This window comes from Salpingoeca rosetta (assembly GCF_000188695.1).
Source record: "Salpingoeca rosetta unplaced genomic scaffold supercont1.36, whole genome shotgun sequence".
In the NCBI taxonomy this organism is placed as follows: Eukaryota; class Choanoflagellata; order Craspedida; family Salpingoecidae; genus Salpingoeca; species Salpingoeca rosetta.
Window position 1 is genome coordinate 501,608 of NW_004754898.1, and position 15,834 is coordinate 517,441.

The 15,834-nt window shown below is 55.1% G+C and overlaps 5 protein-coding genes and 1 non-coding gene across 6 annotated transcripts in view; 4 read left to right on the top strand and 2 right to left on the bottom strand.

Moving 5' to 3' along the window:
- Positions 1-640, top strand: part of PTSG_10377 (uncharacterized protein) — a 9,363-nt gene extending 8,723 nt beyond the window's left edge. The window contains exon 28 of the mRNA XM_004988372.1: positions 146-640. Coding sequence (XP_004988429.1) covers positions 146-253 — 108 coding nt within the window. The 3' untranslated portion in view covers positions 254-640. The remainder of the gene's footprint in view (positions 1-145) is intronic.
- Positions 641-1,516: 876 nt separating this feature from the next.
- PTSG_20156 lies at positions 1,517-1,593 on the bottom strand. Its single transcript has one exon. It is a non-coding gene; the product is annotated as a tRNA-Ser (tRNA).
- Positions 1,594-1,706: 113 nt separating this feature from the next.
- PTSG_10378 (uncharacterized protein) lies at positions 1,707-3,582 on the top strand. The gene is made up of 5 exons (XM_004988373.1): positions 1,707-1,813; positions 2,131-2,180; positions 2,318-2,467; positions 2,902-2,958; positions 3,166-3,582. The coding sequence occupies exons 1-5, from the start codon at positions 1,750-1,752 to the stop codon at positions 3,220-3,222; spliced, it is 378 nt and encodes a 125-aa protein (XP_004988430.1). The 5' UTR covers positions 1,707-1,749; the 3' UTR covers positions 3,223-3,582.
- Positions 3,583-3,616: 34 nt separating this feature from the next.
- Positions 3,617-8,019, top strand: PTSG_10379 (saccharopine dehydrogenase). The gene is made up of 12 exons (XM_004988374.1): positions 3,617-3,863; positions 4,039-4,127; positions 4,475-4,601; positions 4,769-4,879; positions 5,179-5,287; positions 5,424-5,564; positions 5,802-6,029; positions 6,193-6,272; positions 6,496-6,576; positions 6,844-7,000; positions 7,273-7,381; positions 7,678-8,019. Coding segments are annotated over exons 1-12 (1,359 nt in total). The 5' UTR covers positions 3,617-3,861; the 3' UTR covers positions 7,803-8,019.
- An 847-nt stretch (positions 8,020-8,866) lies between these two features.
- PTSG_10380 (uncharacterized protein) lies at positions 8,867-10,861 on the top strand (the record flags this gene model as incomplete). Its single annotated transcript, XM_004988375.1, has 1 exon — positions 8,867-10,861. One exon carries the CDS (start codon positions 8,867-8,869, stop codon positions 10,859-10,861), a length of 1,995 nt encoding a protein of 664 aa, XP_004988432.1.
- Positions 10,862-11,509: 648 nt separating this feature from the next.
- The window catches only part of PTSG_13035 (uncharacterized protein), an 11,157-nt gene continuing 6,832 nt past the window's right edge, over positions 11,510-15,834 (bottom strand). Inside the window, exons 5-16 of the mRNA XM_004988376.1 lie at positions 15,492-15,602; positions 15,199-15,278; positions 14,769-14,910; positions 14,525-14,599; positions 14,132-14,226; positions 13,686-13,856; positions 13,392-13,489; positions 13,026-13,089; positions 12,749-12,819; positions 12,303-12,403; positions 11,874-11,939; positions 11,510-11,684 (exon numbers count right to left, since the gene is read on the bottom strand). Of these exons, the coding sequence (XP_004988433.1) occupies positions 11,541-11,684; positions 11,874-11,939; positions 12,303-12,403; positions 12,749-12,819; positions 13,026-13,089; positions 13,392-13,489; positions 13,686-13,856; positions 14,132-14,226; positions 14,525-14,599; positions 14,769-14,910; positions 15,199-15,278; positions 15,492-15,602 (1,218 nt within the window). The 3' untranslated portion in view covers positions 11,510-11,540. The remainder of the gene's footprint in view (positions 11,685-11,873; positions 11,940-12,302; positions 12,404-12,748; positions 12,820-13,025; positions 13,090-13,391; positions 13,490-13,685; positions 13,857-14,131; positions 14,227-14,524; positions 14,600-14,768; positions 14,911-15,198; positions 15,279-15,491; positions 15,603-15,834) is intronic.

A 15,834-nucleotide genomic window follows, 5' to 3' on the forward strand; every position in this document is an offset into this window, starting at 1 on the left:
TCCTCCTCCTCCTCCTCCTCCTCCTCCTCCTCCTCCTCCTCCTCCTCCTCCTCCTCCTCCTCCTCCTCCTCCTCCTCCTCCTCCTCTGCCTTCTCGTTCTCACGCCCCTCCCTCCCCCCGCCCAACTTGTCGTTTCCACTGGTAGAACATGCAGGATTCGCCTGCCCACGGTGTGTTGGGGCAGTTGATGCAGGACCCAGAGGTGCACGCCCGCGTGCAGCGCGCTGTTGAGGCGCTTGGCTCGTCCGCGTAGTCGCCATTCTTGTGGTGTTGTCGTGTCGACTTGTGCATCAGTTCGGATCATGGCTGAATGCCTGCTGATTCCTCTCTTCTTTCCCTTTCTTGTTCTCTTCTCTTCTCTTCTCTTGCTTGCTTATGTCGCGCCTTGCTTGTGCTTGCCTGGTCTCTTCATTGCATGGCGCTGTGTTGTACAGCCAACCACACTTCTGGCGTGGTTGGCTGATGTGTGCTGCTGATGCTGCTGTAGTGTTGATACCTGGCTTGGCACTAGGTGGTGCAGTTTAATGTGCAGAAGGGGTTGGTGTTGTTTGGTTGGCTTGGCTCGTGCTGCGTGTGGTGGTGTGGTGTGTTGTTTGGGGACCTGCTGCTTTTCCTCAGTAAATAGCTCGATGAAGTGACATGATGACAGCGTGGTGGAGTGGCGGGCGGTGTTTGTCGTGTTTTGCGTGAGCGTTGTTCTTGTGTGTTGGTGAGAAACTGATTGATGCATGTGTGGAAGGCTGGATGAGCGGTGACAAGAGTGTTGTGATGTGGGAACAAGAGGGAGCTGTATCTTGCCCACGAGGCGACAAAACTAAAAGGCCATCACAACGTACTATGTTGCTGAGCGGTTGCGTTTATAAGGCTTTGTCGTGTTGTCTGACAACAAGAGAGTTGGTTCACGTTGTACTGGTTGGTTCGCCTCCACCTTTCTGTGTTGTCCTTCTCCGCGTTCGTTTCCCCGTTACTGCCGTGGCACCGCAGCGTCGCAGTAGATATGTACTCCACAGGCAACAAGCAGTCAAGCATGAACGCGTGGGGGCCTGTGTGGTGTGGCGTCAGCAAGCGAGCTCGAGAATGCATGCCTGCATGCATGCAATGCATGTTTTATGACATCGCTTTACATCAATGAGCAAAACAACAGCAGGCAGCTACGCAGGGAACAGCTACAGCCGGGAAAATCTGAAAATGCCTGCATGCGGCAAGTGTTGCTGCTCCTTCAGCGCGCGAGTGGCAATGTGTGTGTGTGTGTGTGTGTGTGTGTGTGTGTGTGTGTGTGTGTGTGTGTGTGTGTGTGTGTGTGTGTGTGTGTGAGTGAGAGAGAGAGAGAGAGAGAGAGAGATGGAGGGAGGGAGACAGACAGACACACAGCCAGACAGACACACAGCCAGACAGCCAGACAGCCAGACAGCCAGACACCACCCTGGATGAAAAAAAAAAACAAAAAAAAAAACAAGTGCGACAACGGCAGGACATTCGACAGATCCCCAGCTGCAGTGTGCTGGGGTTGTGCTTGTTCGTATCAAGGATTCGAACCTGCGCGTGCAGAGCACAACGGATTAGCAGTCCGTCACCTTAACCACTCGGCCACGTTGTCATATGGCACTTCTTGCTTTCCTATGTCGAATTTTTTGTTTTTGAACCTAAATCTGCATGCTGTGTGCGTGTTTTGCAGCCACAGACCAAACAAACAGCGCACATTCATCCTCACCTCAAACAACGAAGTCACCACCTACCAGCCGGTCAGCCATGTCGTCCACCATCAAGGAGACCTCCGCGGTGCGGCTCAAGTACAACTGGAACCCAGATGAAGGTGCGTGTTGTGGGTGTGCGTGAGCTTGTTGCGTGAGTGAATGCGCGTGGATGGGAAGGAGTGTGCATGCGCGCGCGCGCGCGCGCGCGAGAGAGAGAGAGAGAGAGCGAGAGGAGCGTGAGTGAGTGTGAACGATTGTGTTTGTGTTTGGGTGTGCTTGTGCCCATCAATCATGCACCACACACACACACACACACACACACACACACACACACACACACACACACACACACACACTGTTGCCCTCCTCACGAATGAATGTGCATGCGCTTTCGACCATTCAATTTCTCCTTGCTTCTAATCGCGCTGCAACACAGACTTCTGCTCAAAGGGGCTCGGCGTGGAGGGCGAAGGCGTCATCCAGCACGTACGTTGGGAATGTGCAAAGGAGCTTGCATTGCCTACTTTCGATCCTTTCCCAAGTCTCTCCTCACAAACAAACACACATACGCACACACACGCACACACACACACACACACGCACGCACCCAACCTTGACCCCAGGTCAAGTTCCACACGGTGACTGCAAAGGACAAGGTGGAGCGGTACATCGTGGCGCGCGTCAAGGTGCGCTGCGCCTTTGCCACACAGCTCGACAAGTACGGCTGCGAAAAGGCCGTCGACCCTTCCGATTACCCCGAGGACGAACGGTGTGTGAATTTGCGTGTGCGTGTTGCGTGTGCGTGTTGCGTGTGCGTGTTGCGTGTGCGTGTTGCGTGTGCGTGTTGCGTGTGCGTGTTGCGTGTGCGTGTTGCGTGTGCGTGTTGCGTGTGCGTGTTGCGTGTGCGTGTTGCGTGTGCGTGTTGCGTGTGCGTGTTGCGTGTGCGTGTTGCGTGTGCGTGTTGCGTGTGCGTGTTGCGTGTGCGTGTTGCGTGCGTCACGCTCCGTGAGCTGTATAATTCGCCTTTGCAGACACACGCGCCAGCCTCATTACGCATGTACCCGCCTTTCATCACACACACACACACACACACACACACACACACACACACACACACACACACACACACACACACACACACACACACACACACACACACACACACACACACACACACACACACACACACACGATGCTTTGGGTTCAGGTGTTGAATCGCCTGGCAAACCTCACCAACCAGTTCAAGCACAGGACAAACGGCCTTGTACGCGTGCTGCTCTTGCTCTGATTCGCACGCGCGCGCGTGTGTTTTTGATTTATGTTCACGTTCGTGCTTGCGCGCGCGTGTGTGTACTTGAGTCCTTCGATCCCTCTGTTCATCAACTCACACACACACACACACACGCACACACACACACACACACACACACACACACACACACACACACACACACACACACACACCCCACAGGAGGAAGTCGAAGGCTGTGATAGCGACGAGTGGGACGACGACGATGACAGCGACTAACCAGCCACCGTTTGCGTTCATGTGTGTGCGTGTGCGCAAAACTCTCTTGCGCGCCTTTCTGTTCTCTTCTCACAACATTGCCCATACAACCCCTTGTTCTCCTTTCTCCCTCTCCCTCCCTCTTCCTCCCTTCTCGCACTGCTCTCCTTCTTCTTCACTCTGCGTTACGTTCCACACACGGCGTTGTAGTAGAGATAGTCGGAGACTGACACGCACCAACCAGTACACCCACCAACACTGCACTGCACTGCACTCAACACCTTGTCTGCATGAAAAAGCCCCGTGCTCAGCTCAATCCCGTGTAACACTATCGTGCGTGCAGTGCATGCATGCATGCATGCAAGCAAGCAAGCACGCCACCTCCAATCATCATGACGATGCCAGTGTGCCACGATGACGATTCAGTGTGAAAACACACAACCCGCACGCACACAAAAGCGCAGAAACAGTTACGAAAGTGCCACTGCAACACCCACAACACCACACACGAACACGTGTTTCACCTGCCACAACACAGACAGAGAGCGTTGCTCCATCCTTCCTTGTGGTTCATTTCCACACTGCACCGCCCAGCCGTGATCCACAAAGCCCCAGCCACCAAGCAGGCCGTTCTTCCTTCGACACTCATCATCAACCACCATGTGAGTGAACGTGTGGGCTCGTGAATGGTTTGTATGTGAACGAGTGAATGTGCGCGCACGATTGTGGTTCACCCCTGGAACATCCCACCATTCCCTTCGCGCTCCCCCCCTCCTCCTTTCGCCCCGCTCCTCTCCTACTCTCTTGCATCTACTCACATCCCTGCTGCTGTATCAGGCCCAAGATCTTGCTGCTTGGCGCCGGGTTTGTCGCGGGCCCCTGCCTCGACTACCTGCTCCGCCGCGATGACAACACCATCACCGTCGGTACGACAGATGCCACTACATGTGTGCTTGTGTGTGTGTGTGTGTGCTTGTGTGTGTGCTTGTGTGTGTGCTTGTGCGTGTGTGTATGTGCTTGCATGTGTGCTTGTGTGTGCTTGTGTGTGCTTGTGCGTGTGTGTGTGTGTGCTTGTGTGTGTGTGTGTGTGTGTGTGTGTGTGTGTGTGTGTGTGTGTGTGTGTGTGTGTGTGTGTGTGTGTGTGTGTGTGTGTGTGCTTGCGTGTTTGTGTGCGCACGGTTGCGTTGTGCATGGTTGAATGCTGGTTGGTTCTCCAGTCGATGAGCCAGCGCCGTACAATCATCTCCTCGCCATTGAACTGCACACCGCGTAGCCTGTCGCACGCTAGAGAGGGCGCAGGAGCTTGCCGGCGACCGCCAGCGCACCGCCGCCATTTCGCTCAACGTCAAGGACTCCGAGGCACTCGTCGCAGAGGTCCAGAAGCACGACATTGTCATCAGGTGTGCATGTGCGTGTGCGTGTCTGCCTGTCGACACGTGCCCCTCTCTTCGTGCCTTGCTGCGAGTGCGTCGCTCAACACCCCTCACCCACTCCCCTCACTTCAACGCACTCACCTCGAACCAACCACGCACACCCTTGTGCTTGCTACTCGCATGGTACTCTCCAGCCTCATCCCGTACACGTACCATCCGCTGGTGATTGAGGCCGCCATCAAGGTCAAGAAGCACTTTGTCTCCACCAGCTACGTCTCCCCCAAGATGGCCTCCTTCGACCAGGCGTGAGTGTGTGTGAGTGTGTGCGAGTGTGTCTGCGTGAGTGAGTGAGTGTGTGTGTGTGTGAGAGTGAGTGTGTGTGTGAGTGTGTGAGTGTGTCTGCGTATATCTGTGTGTGTGTGTGTGAGTGTCTGCGTATATTTGCGTGTGAGTGAGTGTTTGTGTGTGTGTGTGTTCATGGCGCGGGCTTGTTCTCGCTTGTATGTGGCCTTTCGGGGGGTGGGGGGGGGTGGGGGTGCTTGTCTCGCCTGCCACATCTCCTCTCCCTCACACCACGACCACTGCCACCACTGCCACGGCGCAGCGCCAAGGATGCGGGTATCACGGTGATGAACGAGATTGGTGTCGACCCAGGCATCGACCACCTCTACGCCAAGAAGATCATCGACGAGGCACACGAGGAGGGCTCAAAGGTACATACCTGTGTGTGTGTGTGTGTGTGTGTGTGTGTGTGTGCACTCCTTGTCTTCAACTATTCCCTCACACATCATCTCCTCTCCCCATTTCATCCACCACGCTTCCGTCACTCGCGCCTCTCACTTTGTGCAGGTGCTTGAGTTTACGTCCTACTGCGGAGGGCTGCCTGCACCGGAGGCGAGCAACAACCCGCTCGGGTACAAGTTCAGCTGGAGCGCACGCGGCGTCCTCCTGGCTGCCGGCAACAGCTGCAAGTACTTTGAGCACGGCAAGGTGTGCGATGTTGCTCTCTGTGTGTGTGCATGTGCATATGTGTGTGCAAGTGTGCAAGTGTGCAAGTGTGCAAGTGTGCAAGTGTGTGTGCATATGTGCAGCTCTCTCACTCGTCATGGCTGTGTTTGCACACACACACACACATGTCACTCACTCACCCACCCCTGTTCGCCCTCATCACTCACACCACGCCGCCCCTTGCCCCTTCGCTCTCACACCATTCACATGCCGGAGCAGAAGGTTGAGATTGAGGCGCCGTATGTGCTGAGCAAGGGCGTGCGCAACATCAACATCTACCCGGCCTTTGCCTTTGAGGGCTACCCAAACCGCGACAGCACCCCATATGAGGAGCGGTACAACATCCCGGAGTGCCTGACCATTCTCCGCGGCACGCTGCGCTACAAGGGCACGCCGCTGCTGGTACAGAGCCTCGCCCTCGTCGGCTTCCTCAACGACCACCCGCAGGTGCGCTGCTGCTGATGTGAGTGAGTGTGTGTGTGTGTGCGTGCGTGAGTGAGTGAGTGAGTGGGTGAGTACATATACGTGTGGACACGCCACTCCTCTGACAGCGCAGCACCTCACGCCACGTGACCACCATCTACTCCCCCCCGACTACCGCCGTGTACAGGACTACCTGCAGCCTACTGCCCCAGACATGGCGTGGAAGGACGTCCTCGCCAAGATGCTCGGTTGCACAAACGACGAAGCGTGAGTGTGTGTGTGTGTGTTTGTGTGCGTGCGCATGTGTATGTATTCGTATGTGTGTTTGTGCATGTGTTTTTGTGCTCATGTGGATGAGAGCTACTTTGTGTACACTTAACCACAGCAGCATCTCACTTTTATTCCCCTTCAACCTCACCACCACCACCACCACCACCACCACCATCACCACCACCACTATGCATGCTTCTTCTTCCTGCGGTGTATGCAGGTCGCTGGCCAAGGCTGCTGCCGAGCGGGCGGGCATCCGGGACCACCCCGAGGAGCGCCGTATCATCTCCGCCATGAAATGGTCAGCACAAGCTCGTGTATTGTGTGTGTATTGTGTGTGTATGTGTGTGTGTATTGTGTATTTGCGTTTGAATGTGCCCTTGCTTGTGTGCATGCGTGTTGAATGTGCCCTTCCTTGTGTGCATGTGTGTTGAATGCACCTGCCTGCATACTTGTGCGCTTTGTGGACGTTTTGCGTTGGATGTTTGTCTTGCTTTCAGATGCGTGTCTTGTTTCCAACTCACGTCACCAAGCAACAACCAATTCCCCACCTTGTCTCCCACTGTAGGCTGGGCCTGTTCAGCGACGATGTGTGTCCAAAGAAGGTGTCGCTGCTTGACTCGCTGGCGCACACGCTCGCAGACAAGTGCGCGTACCAGCCCGGGGAGCGCGACATGATCATGATGCAGCACAAGTTCCGCATCCAGAAGAAGACCGGCGACGAGGTATTGCCTGACACGATTGCATTGCACATCCTCCAAGCAATCAAGGACAAAGATGCACACACATGTGAACCCACCCACACACGCACACACACGCACACACACGCACACACACGCACACACACGCACACACACACACACACACATACACACACACACACACACACACACACACGCACACACACAAGAACACGCACACACACACACACATAAGGACACGCGTTGCGCCTCACTCGTTCAATGCCATGACTTCCTGCTGTTTCTCCATCAACCAGTACGTTGTTGCAAGCACGATGCTTGAGTATGGCATTCCGTTTGGCGCAACGGCCATGGCCCGCACTGTTGGCATCCCCTGCGGCATTGCTGTCCAGCTCATCCTTGACGGTGCGTGATCGTGTGATTGTGATTTTGTGTGCGTGTGCATGTGTGTGATCATGCGTGTGTGTGTGTGTGTGTGTGTGTGTGTGTGTGTGTGTGTGTGTGTGTGTGTGTGTGTGTGTTGGAGATACTTTTTTTGGTTATATGTGTGTGCGAGTTGCTTCATATGAAGCTCGCGGCTGTTGTGACAAATCCGTTCAATCAACATTGCAACGTCTTGTCTTCCCCTCATTTCTTTCCCACCCTTCCCCACCTCCCTCCTTCTCCTCACGCCCACCCTTCCTTCTCCTCCTCCATTGCAGGCAAGATCACGCGCAAGGGCGTGTTTGCGCCGATGACCAAGGACATTTACCAGCCGCTCATTGCCGAGCTGGAGAAGGAAGGCATCGGCTGCAAGGAGGAGTACCTCGACGAGTGGACACACTGACGTGCTGCAACTGTGCTTGTTTCTTGTTTGTGCGCGCAACTGTGTGCAGCTGTGTTTGTGCACGCCTGCAGTTGTGTTTGCACCTGTGTACGTGTGCGTGTGTGTGTGCGTGTGGCTACAACACTGCACAGCACAGGCACCCACCCTCCCCCCTTGACATGCATGCCCTTCTTTCTTTGTCGTTGCGTTGGTCTCTCAATACATAGCTCCATCCACCCATCCGATACAAAGCAAAGCAAGACGACGACCAAAAGCAACAAAAAGCAACACTACGCCTGATTCGATGCGACATTATGGCACCCCCCCATAAATTACTGCTGACATTGCATTTTTATTGCTGACACATGTATTTTTCCGGGACGATTTCTCATTGATTTCTTTCAGAATTTATCGTTCCCTCTTTGAATTCCCTTTTTGGCCACCAGCCGGCCGGAAGTTACATTACGCCATAAGCCCCACTTGCCATCATCACCTGCAGCTTCCCTTCCTGTGTGTGTGTGCGCTTACAGCCTCCCCTCCTCTCATTTATTACACGCCAACCCCCTGTTGCGCGCCCGATCACCCGCATCCCCCCAAAGCCGTTTCAGAGCAGCGGTCGCAAATGTGAGCGGTAACTCACCACCGCCCGTCAACCACACACACACACCACCACCACCAGCTACCCAAACGAATTGCCTGAGCCAGCAGATATCAAGCAACAGCAAAAGCAAAAAGCAAAAAGCCACAACAACAACAACAACAACAACAACGACAGCACACACACACACACACACACACACACACACACACACACACACACACACACACACACACACACACACACACACCGAGCTTCAGCACACCAACCAACTCTACTCCTCCTCTCCTTTTGCGTAACATCATCAACAACAAAGAACGTCTCTTTGTCTTCGAATTCTTCCCCAACAACAAACAACAACCAACAACCAGCCACAACAACAACTGACAGCGACCTCAGCTTTCTTCAATCAACCCCCGTAACCGCATCGTCTGTCGGAACAACCCTCCGGCCGCCTCCAGCACACCACCCAATGCAACAAACAACGATGAGCGGCCACCATTTTCTGACAGCTGCATCTGAGCAGCCCCAATCGCACGCACAGCAACCTCATGTGCAGCAGCAACCACACCCCCTCAAGCCCGAGAACAACAACGACAACAACACCCAGCAGCAACCACTCTCTCCTGTGGAGCAGCGCGTTGCTAGCGAGCTTGGACAGACACATGCCGCCACCATCCTCCTCTCCCATGCCCTTTCCCGTGAATGCGCAGCATCGCAGCCAGAACCAGCGTCCCAGCAGCCACAGGACGAAGCGCAGCAGCAGCAGGAGGACACCCCTTCTGCCTCCACACCACACCTAGGGGAACGCTGGGCATCTGACATCTTTGACAACATTGACTGCCCTTCCCTCGTTGCCCTGCTCACAGACACAGACAACAAGCTCAAAGCAACCACAACAGACCAGCAACCCATGCCACAGCAACCCACCACGACCACGACCACGACCACGACCACGACCACCACCACTGAACCAATCACCGCACAGCCACAGCCACAGCCACAGCCACAGCCACAGCCACAGCCACAACAGCAAGCACAGCAGCAGCAGGCGCCTTCAAGCATGGCCACCATGCTGTCGTCGACTGCGCCGTCGCTGGATGACGCCGGCGACCAGGGCGAGCTGCAGCGCTTCACCTCGGAGGACATGCTGGGCGCGCTCCCACCCATGTCGGAGTCCATGATGGCCATGCTGCCCACTGCATCGTCCCTCATGGCCGACCTCGGGGCCGCACCGCACGACACCATCAGCAACACGAGCCCAGCCAGCACCGCAGGGTACCCCACCTACCCGGCAACCACCTCAACTGACACTGCAGCCACAGCCACAGCCACAGCCACAGCCACTACCACCACCAGCACCACCAGCACCGTCAGCCAGCAACTGGAGATGCACAACGGCCTGCTCTTCCGTGAGCCGTCTGCAGACTTCTTTGGCGACCTGCTGCAGAAGCAGCCGTCGTTCATAGCCACCCTCGACCAGCTGCTGGGAACCATCGACTCAGACGCTTCCACCAGTGGCACAGCCACAGGGCCCGCGCCCCTCCACACCGTCGTGCCAACGTGCACAGCGTCCTCCTCAGCGTCGTCGTCGCTGGCGGACCACCACCACCACCACCACCACCACCACCACAACCACAGTAGCAACAGCAACACAACCAACACGGCTGCAGGGGACCTGCCCCGCGCAGAGAGCAACATCTTCGCCATGGACTTTGTGGACGACGCTGCGGACGAGTTTGCAGGTGTCATGCCGTCTCCATTCTCACTGGACATGGAGGCGCCCTCGCCCGCCCTCTCTTCCACATCCACCGCCACCTCCACCACCACTGCCATCAAGGGCACATCCGCATCAGCAACCACAGCATCAGCAACCTCGGCTGCTGGTCCCCGCAGCAAGCGCGCCAAGCGTGCAGCAGCAGCAGGCGGCACCAGCAAGACCAAGAAGAGCAAGGGCAGCGCTGGTGCTGGTGGTGCTGATGGTGGTGCCGATGAGGCTGATCCCGCCATCCCCGGGGCAACCCCGGAGGCGCCGCTTGGATATACAGTGGACGGGCGACCGCGCAAGCGCCGGCCAAAGCGGTTTGTGCCGGACACGGAGAAGACGGCTGCGTACTGGGCCAAGCGCAAGAAGAACACGGCGTGCGCGCGGCGCAACAGGGAGCGGCGGCGACAGGAGCGCGAGGAGCAGGAGCGTGTTCTACGGCAGCAGGACGAACGGCGCAAGGCGCTCGTGCGCGAGATGGCGACGCTTCGGCAGCGCGCATGCGACCTCCGTGACGTGCTCATCGCCACATATGCACAGCGCAGCCCCGCACACATGACGGCCGACCAGAAGCTGCTGCTGCAGTATGTGACCAAGCACATGCCGCGGCTTGACAAGCACCGCCCCGTGCAGTTGCCCCACGCACTGCAGTCTATGGTGTCGTCATCATCGGCGTCTGCTGCTGCTCCGCCCTCATCGTCACTCACACGGCACTGATGTGATGCTGTCATGTCGGTGTTGGATTGAAGATGACCGGTTGTGCGGTGGTCGTGTGTGCGAGTGATTTATTTTCTCTCTCTCTCTCCCTCTCTGTGCTTTGTTTCTCGCGCTATCTAAGGAAGGCACTTGATGTGATGATGGTGATGATGATTATGTGGTGTTTACGTGCGCGTTTGTGAGTGAGCGAGTGAGTGAGTGAGTGTGTGTGTATGTGGTGTGTTGATGTCATTTAGCGAGTGAGTGATTGAGTGTGTGAGTGTGTATGCGTGTTGTTACTTTCCCCTCCGTTTCTCGCCGTCCTTGTGTCACAACTGAGTGAGCTTTACCCATTACGTTTTGACTTGTTGATTTGCTTTGAAGACCCCACTTGGAGAACTGAACTAACTGCACACTTGTTTGAAGCCGTTAGTTAGTCTAGTGCGTCTTCTTCACGCTCTTCTTCACGTGTTGTTGTCTCGTTGTGGTTGTTGTGGTTGTTGTTGTCTTGTTCACATGGCGTGCTTTGTATTGTGTACTTGTGTATTTGTGTAGTGCTGTAAACAAAACAAGCAAGCAAGCAACATTGCTCACAAACTACCTGCAACAAAGACAAGGAGCGATTGACGGCACACACACACACACACACACACACACACACACACACACACACACACACACGCACACGCACACGCATGGCTCACGTGAGGAATGGACAGCATGTGAGCGTGTGGTATGGGAGGATGGGCTGGTGTGCGCCGAGTTGCAATGCATGCAACATGCACTGCACAGCGTCATCTGTTGCTCCACGCTCCTGAAGCAACGTCGCCAGCGCTCGGTGTGCCTGCATGCAGTGTGTGCGTGTGAGTGAGTGTGTGTGTGTGTGTGAGTGTGTGAGTGTGTGAGTGTGTGTGTGTGTGTGTGCGTGCGTGAGTGTAAATGTGTGTGAGTGAGTGTAAATGAGTGTAAATGAGTGGGGGCAGAAACGCGCTTGCAGTGGCAGAGGAAGCACGATCATGATGCAACGCAGCACCTCTGCGTGTGTTGGGTCGATGCGAAGTGCATGCTGCAGTCTGTTCTCGGCCATGTCCGCCTCTCCCTGTGTGAATGCGTGCGATTGATGGAGCGACGAAGAGACAAAGGAAGGGCGGGGGGGGGGGAGGTGTCGTCGTGGCGGTGAACAGACAGCGATGAGCGGACAAGGCACCGTTGCAGTGCAGCCATGCAGACAGAAGAAGAAGAAGAAGAAGAAGAACAAGAAGAAGAAGAAGAAGAAGAAGAAGAAGAAGAAGAAGAAGAAGAACAAGAAGAAGAAGAAGAAGAAGAAGAACAAGAAGAAGAAGAACAAGAAGAACAAGAAGAAGAACAAGAAGAAGAAGAACAAGAAGAAGAAGAACAAGAAGAACAAGAAGAAGAACAAGAAGAAGACCACATACGCGCGTGTATGCTCTCATGTACGCACCAGGCTGTGCTGACACATGCCGAGTTCAACAAGGGAGGTGACATCGTGTTCGTCAAAGGTGAGCGCTTGTTCAAGATGCTCAATGGCATCACGCACGCGCCCTGCAGTGATGGCCATAACGATGATGATGAGGGTGGCGACGAAGACAGGGGGATGCCGAAGCTGTGTTCTCGCACAGATTGAGCAGACACACACACACACACACACACACACACACACACACACACACACACACACACACACACACACACACACACACACACACACACACACACACACACACGTACACGTATGCAGGCAAGCATGCAAACATGCAGCACGTGAGCGGGGTGACAAAGAAGCGTGAATGTTGTTGCTTCGGGAAGCAAACCATGGAAGGCGCAACACCACATCATGAACATGACTTCAATCATGACCGCCACCACCATCCCGACGTGAGGATTCACCTGTGAGGGTGTCTGCACCAATGGAGGAGGGACCAAGCGGTTGGAACGGGCGCCCAGCCTTCATCGCATCGCTGGCACCAACGCAACGCAACACAACAAGACATATGGCGTGCAGGCGAGCAATGGCGGTGAGTGCATGGGAGGTGTTGTGTACAAGTGCGCACGCGTGTGGCGTGGATGACTGAGGCGGAGAGCACACAAACGGAAGATCCACGGAGGGGCAACAGTGCATGGTACTCGTTGAACACACACACACACATACACACGTGTCACTGACCGCATCATTGTGTTCATTGAGGCGAAGAATGTCTTGTAAGCAGACAGTGCTCCCCGCGGGCCCTCTGTGCGCGCGCGCGAGACAGACAGACAGAGAGAGAGAGACAGAGAGAGTGTGTGCGTGTGTGTGTGTTTGGAAAGGTGAGGTGGGTGAACTTTCTCGCCCACGCGCGGATGAACAACGAATCCCAACAGCAACCAAACGCGGATCCACACAGACACACAGACACACGCACGCACACACACACACACATACACAGACACACACACAGACACACACACACACACACAGACACACACACACACACACACACACACACACACACACAGACACAGACACAGCCAGCAAAACGAGCCACGGACGCACCGAGGGCGTGGGTTGTGTGTCCAGCGATGCGCATACTGACGACATCTGTTGGGAAGAGCTCGAGTGTCTGGTGGCATACGGAGAGGGCCTCATCCAAGCTGATGATGGTGTGTACGGTGAGAAGCATCAGGTGCATATGTGCATGTGTGTGTGTGTGTGTGTGTGTGACGTGAACAAAGGCACTTGCGCTGTTTTGGCCGTGATCAAGCAGCATTGATTACAGGAAAAAAAAAAAAAACGACCACAAGTGCACCATAATCTGTCACCGCGGCCAAGATGGCATGTCTTGCTCACTTTCGCTTGGCGGTGAGAAGGAGGGCAAAGAGCTGCAGGCCCTGGCGGTGTGTTGGGCAGAGGGATAGACACGACCACACCGCCCCCACTGCATCGTCGGTGGCGCGCGCGTGTGCGAGTGTCAGCGCCTCCAAGTACATGTCATCCGCCGTCTTGAGGTCGTCATCAATCCTGATGATGTCGTTTGACGTGCACACGTGTTGTGTATGGGGTGTGGTGTTGTGGGGCAGGTGAGTTGCGGAGGTGTGTGACCATGAGTGTGGTGCTACCGTAGGTGCGTTTGCATCTGAACGTGCGCGTACATGGGCAGACAGACTGGCAGACAGACTGGCAGACAGACAGACAGACAGACAGACACAGACACACAAACACATGGACACGACTCGGGATGAAAGAGTGCACATGCATGTGTGCATGTGTGTATATGTGTGTGCGTGTGAACGTACGATGAGAGCGCGGTCTTTGCTGCCTTGAGGGCGGCTGCCTGCTGCGCAGCGTCGTGCAGTGATCGGTACTCAAGCAGATGCGTTGCCGCCGCCAGCTGCACACAGTACGCACACATGGGTGGTTGTGTGTTGTGTATGTGTTGTGTTGTGTGTGTGTGTGAGGGTGTGTGTGTGAGGGTGTGTGTGTGTGTGTGTGTGTGTGTGTGTGTGTGTGTGTGTGTGTGTGTGTGTGTGTGTGTGTGTGTGTGTGTGTGTGTGTGTGTGAGGGAGGGAGGGAGTACAGCAACTAGTGCGAGCGAGGAACGTGCAAATGCCACATGGTTTTTTCCGCACAAACACACACATATGCATTGCATTGAAACGAGCCAGGCGTCATGGCATGGTTGTGGTCACCTGGTCTGTTGCGTGTCGCTGTTGTTGTGTTGTCGAGGCGGTGCGCGCTTTGCGGAGATCAGCCTGGATTGCATCCTGAGTGCACATGTGCAAGAGCGCATGTGGGTGGATGGGAGTAAGCAGCGTCAACACACAGACATACGTGCAAAGAGACGCAGACACAGACACACACACACATGCACACACACACACACACACACACACACACACACACACACACACACACACACACACATGCGGTCACCTGTGATGCGCGCTGCGTTCCGAGGAAGAGCGACGCCTTTGCAGCGGCGGTCAGGGCTTCACACACGCGCGCCGGGTGCGTGGTGGTGTGATCAAGTGCACACTGGTGATAGACTGCAATTGCATGCTTGTGGCGGTCGGTCCTGCCATCATTGCAGTGATGATGATGATGATGATGATGATGATGATGATGATGATGATGATGATGATGATGATGATGATGATGATGATGATGATGATGATGATGATGGTGGTGGTGATGGTGAAGACAAGCGAGGAGGAAGACAAGTGGGGCTCATGGCTATGTACACGCCAGACAAGAACACATCAGCATCACACAAGACTCGCTCATGTGCACACTGAGGATGCATGTTCAGCAGCACCACGACGACCACCAGCTCAGCAGTTGGTTGGTCGGTTGTTGTGCTCACCGCTCGAGTTCAGCGCCGAGGAGCATCCACAGGTGGAAGTTGTCTGCACCGTACGTCGCCGCAATTGCCCGCTCAAGCACCTGGCAGTGGGCGACATGATGGTGGCAGTGGGCGACATGATGGTGGTGGTGGTGATTGTTTGAAGTTGATTGAGGTTGATTGAGTTTCGCAGTCCACGAATTCTTCCATGCACACACACACATACAGACACACAGACACACACACAGACACATGGACAAACACACAGACACATAGACAAACACACACACACACACACACAGACATAGGCACACCTCGACAGCTTGGTCGTGGAGGCCGCAGATGTTGAGGAGGAGCATGATGCAATCGTACAGACGGACGAATATGTCCGCGTTTTCAAGGGCGCGGGAGGACCGCGCAAGCAGCTGCATCGTGTTTCACGCGTGCATGCATGTGTTGGAGATGAAGGAAGCGAGTTGATAGTGTGAAAACGTAACATCAGCACGACAGATTGCGATGGAAAGTTGGAGAAAAAAAAAGGAATGGGCAGAGCAGGGGTTGTGGCTGGAAGTATGCGAGCAGATGCATCACACACACACACACACACACACACACACACACACACACACACACACACACACACACACACACACACCT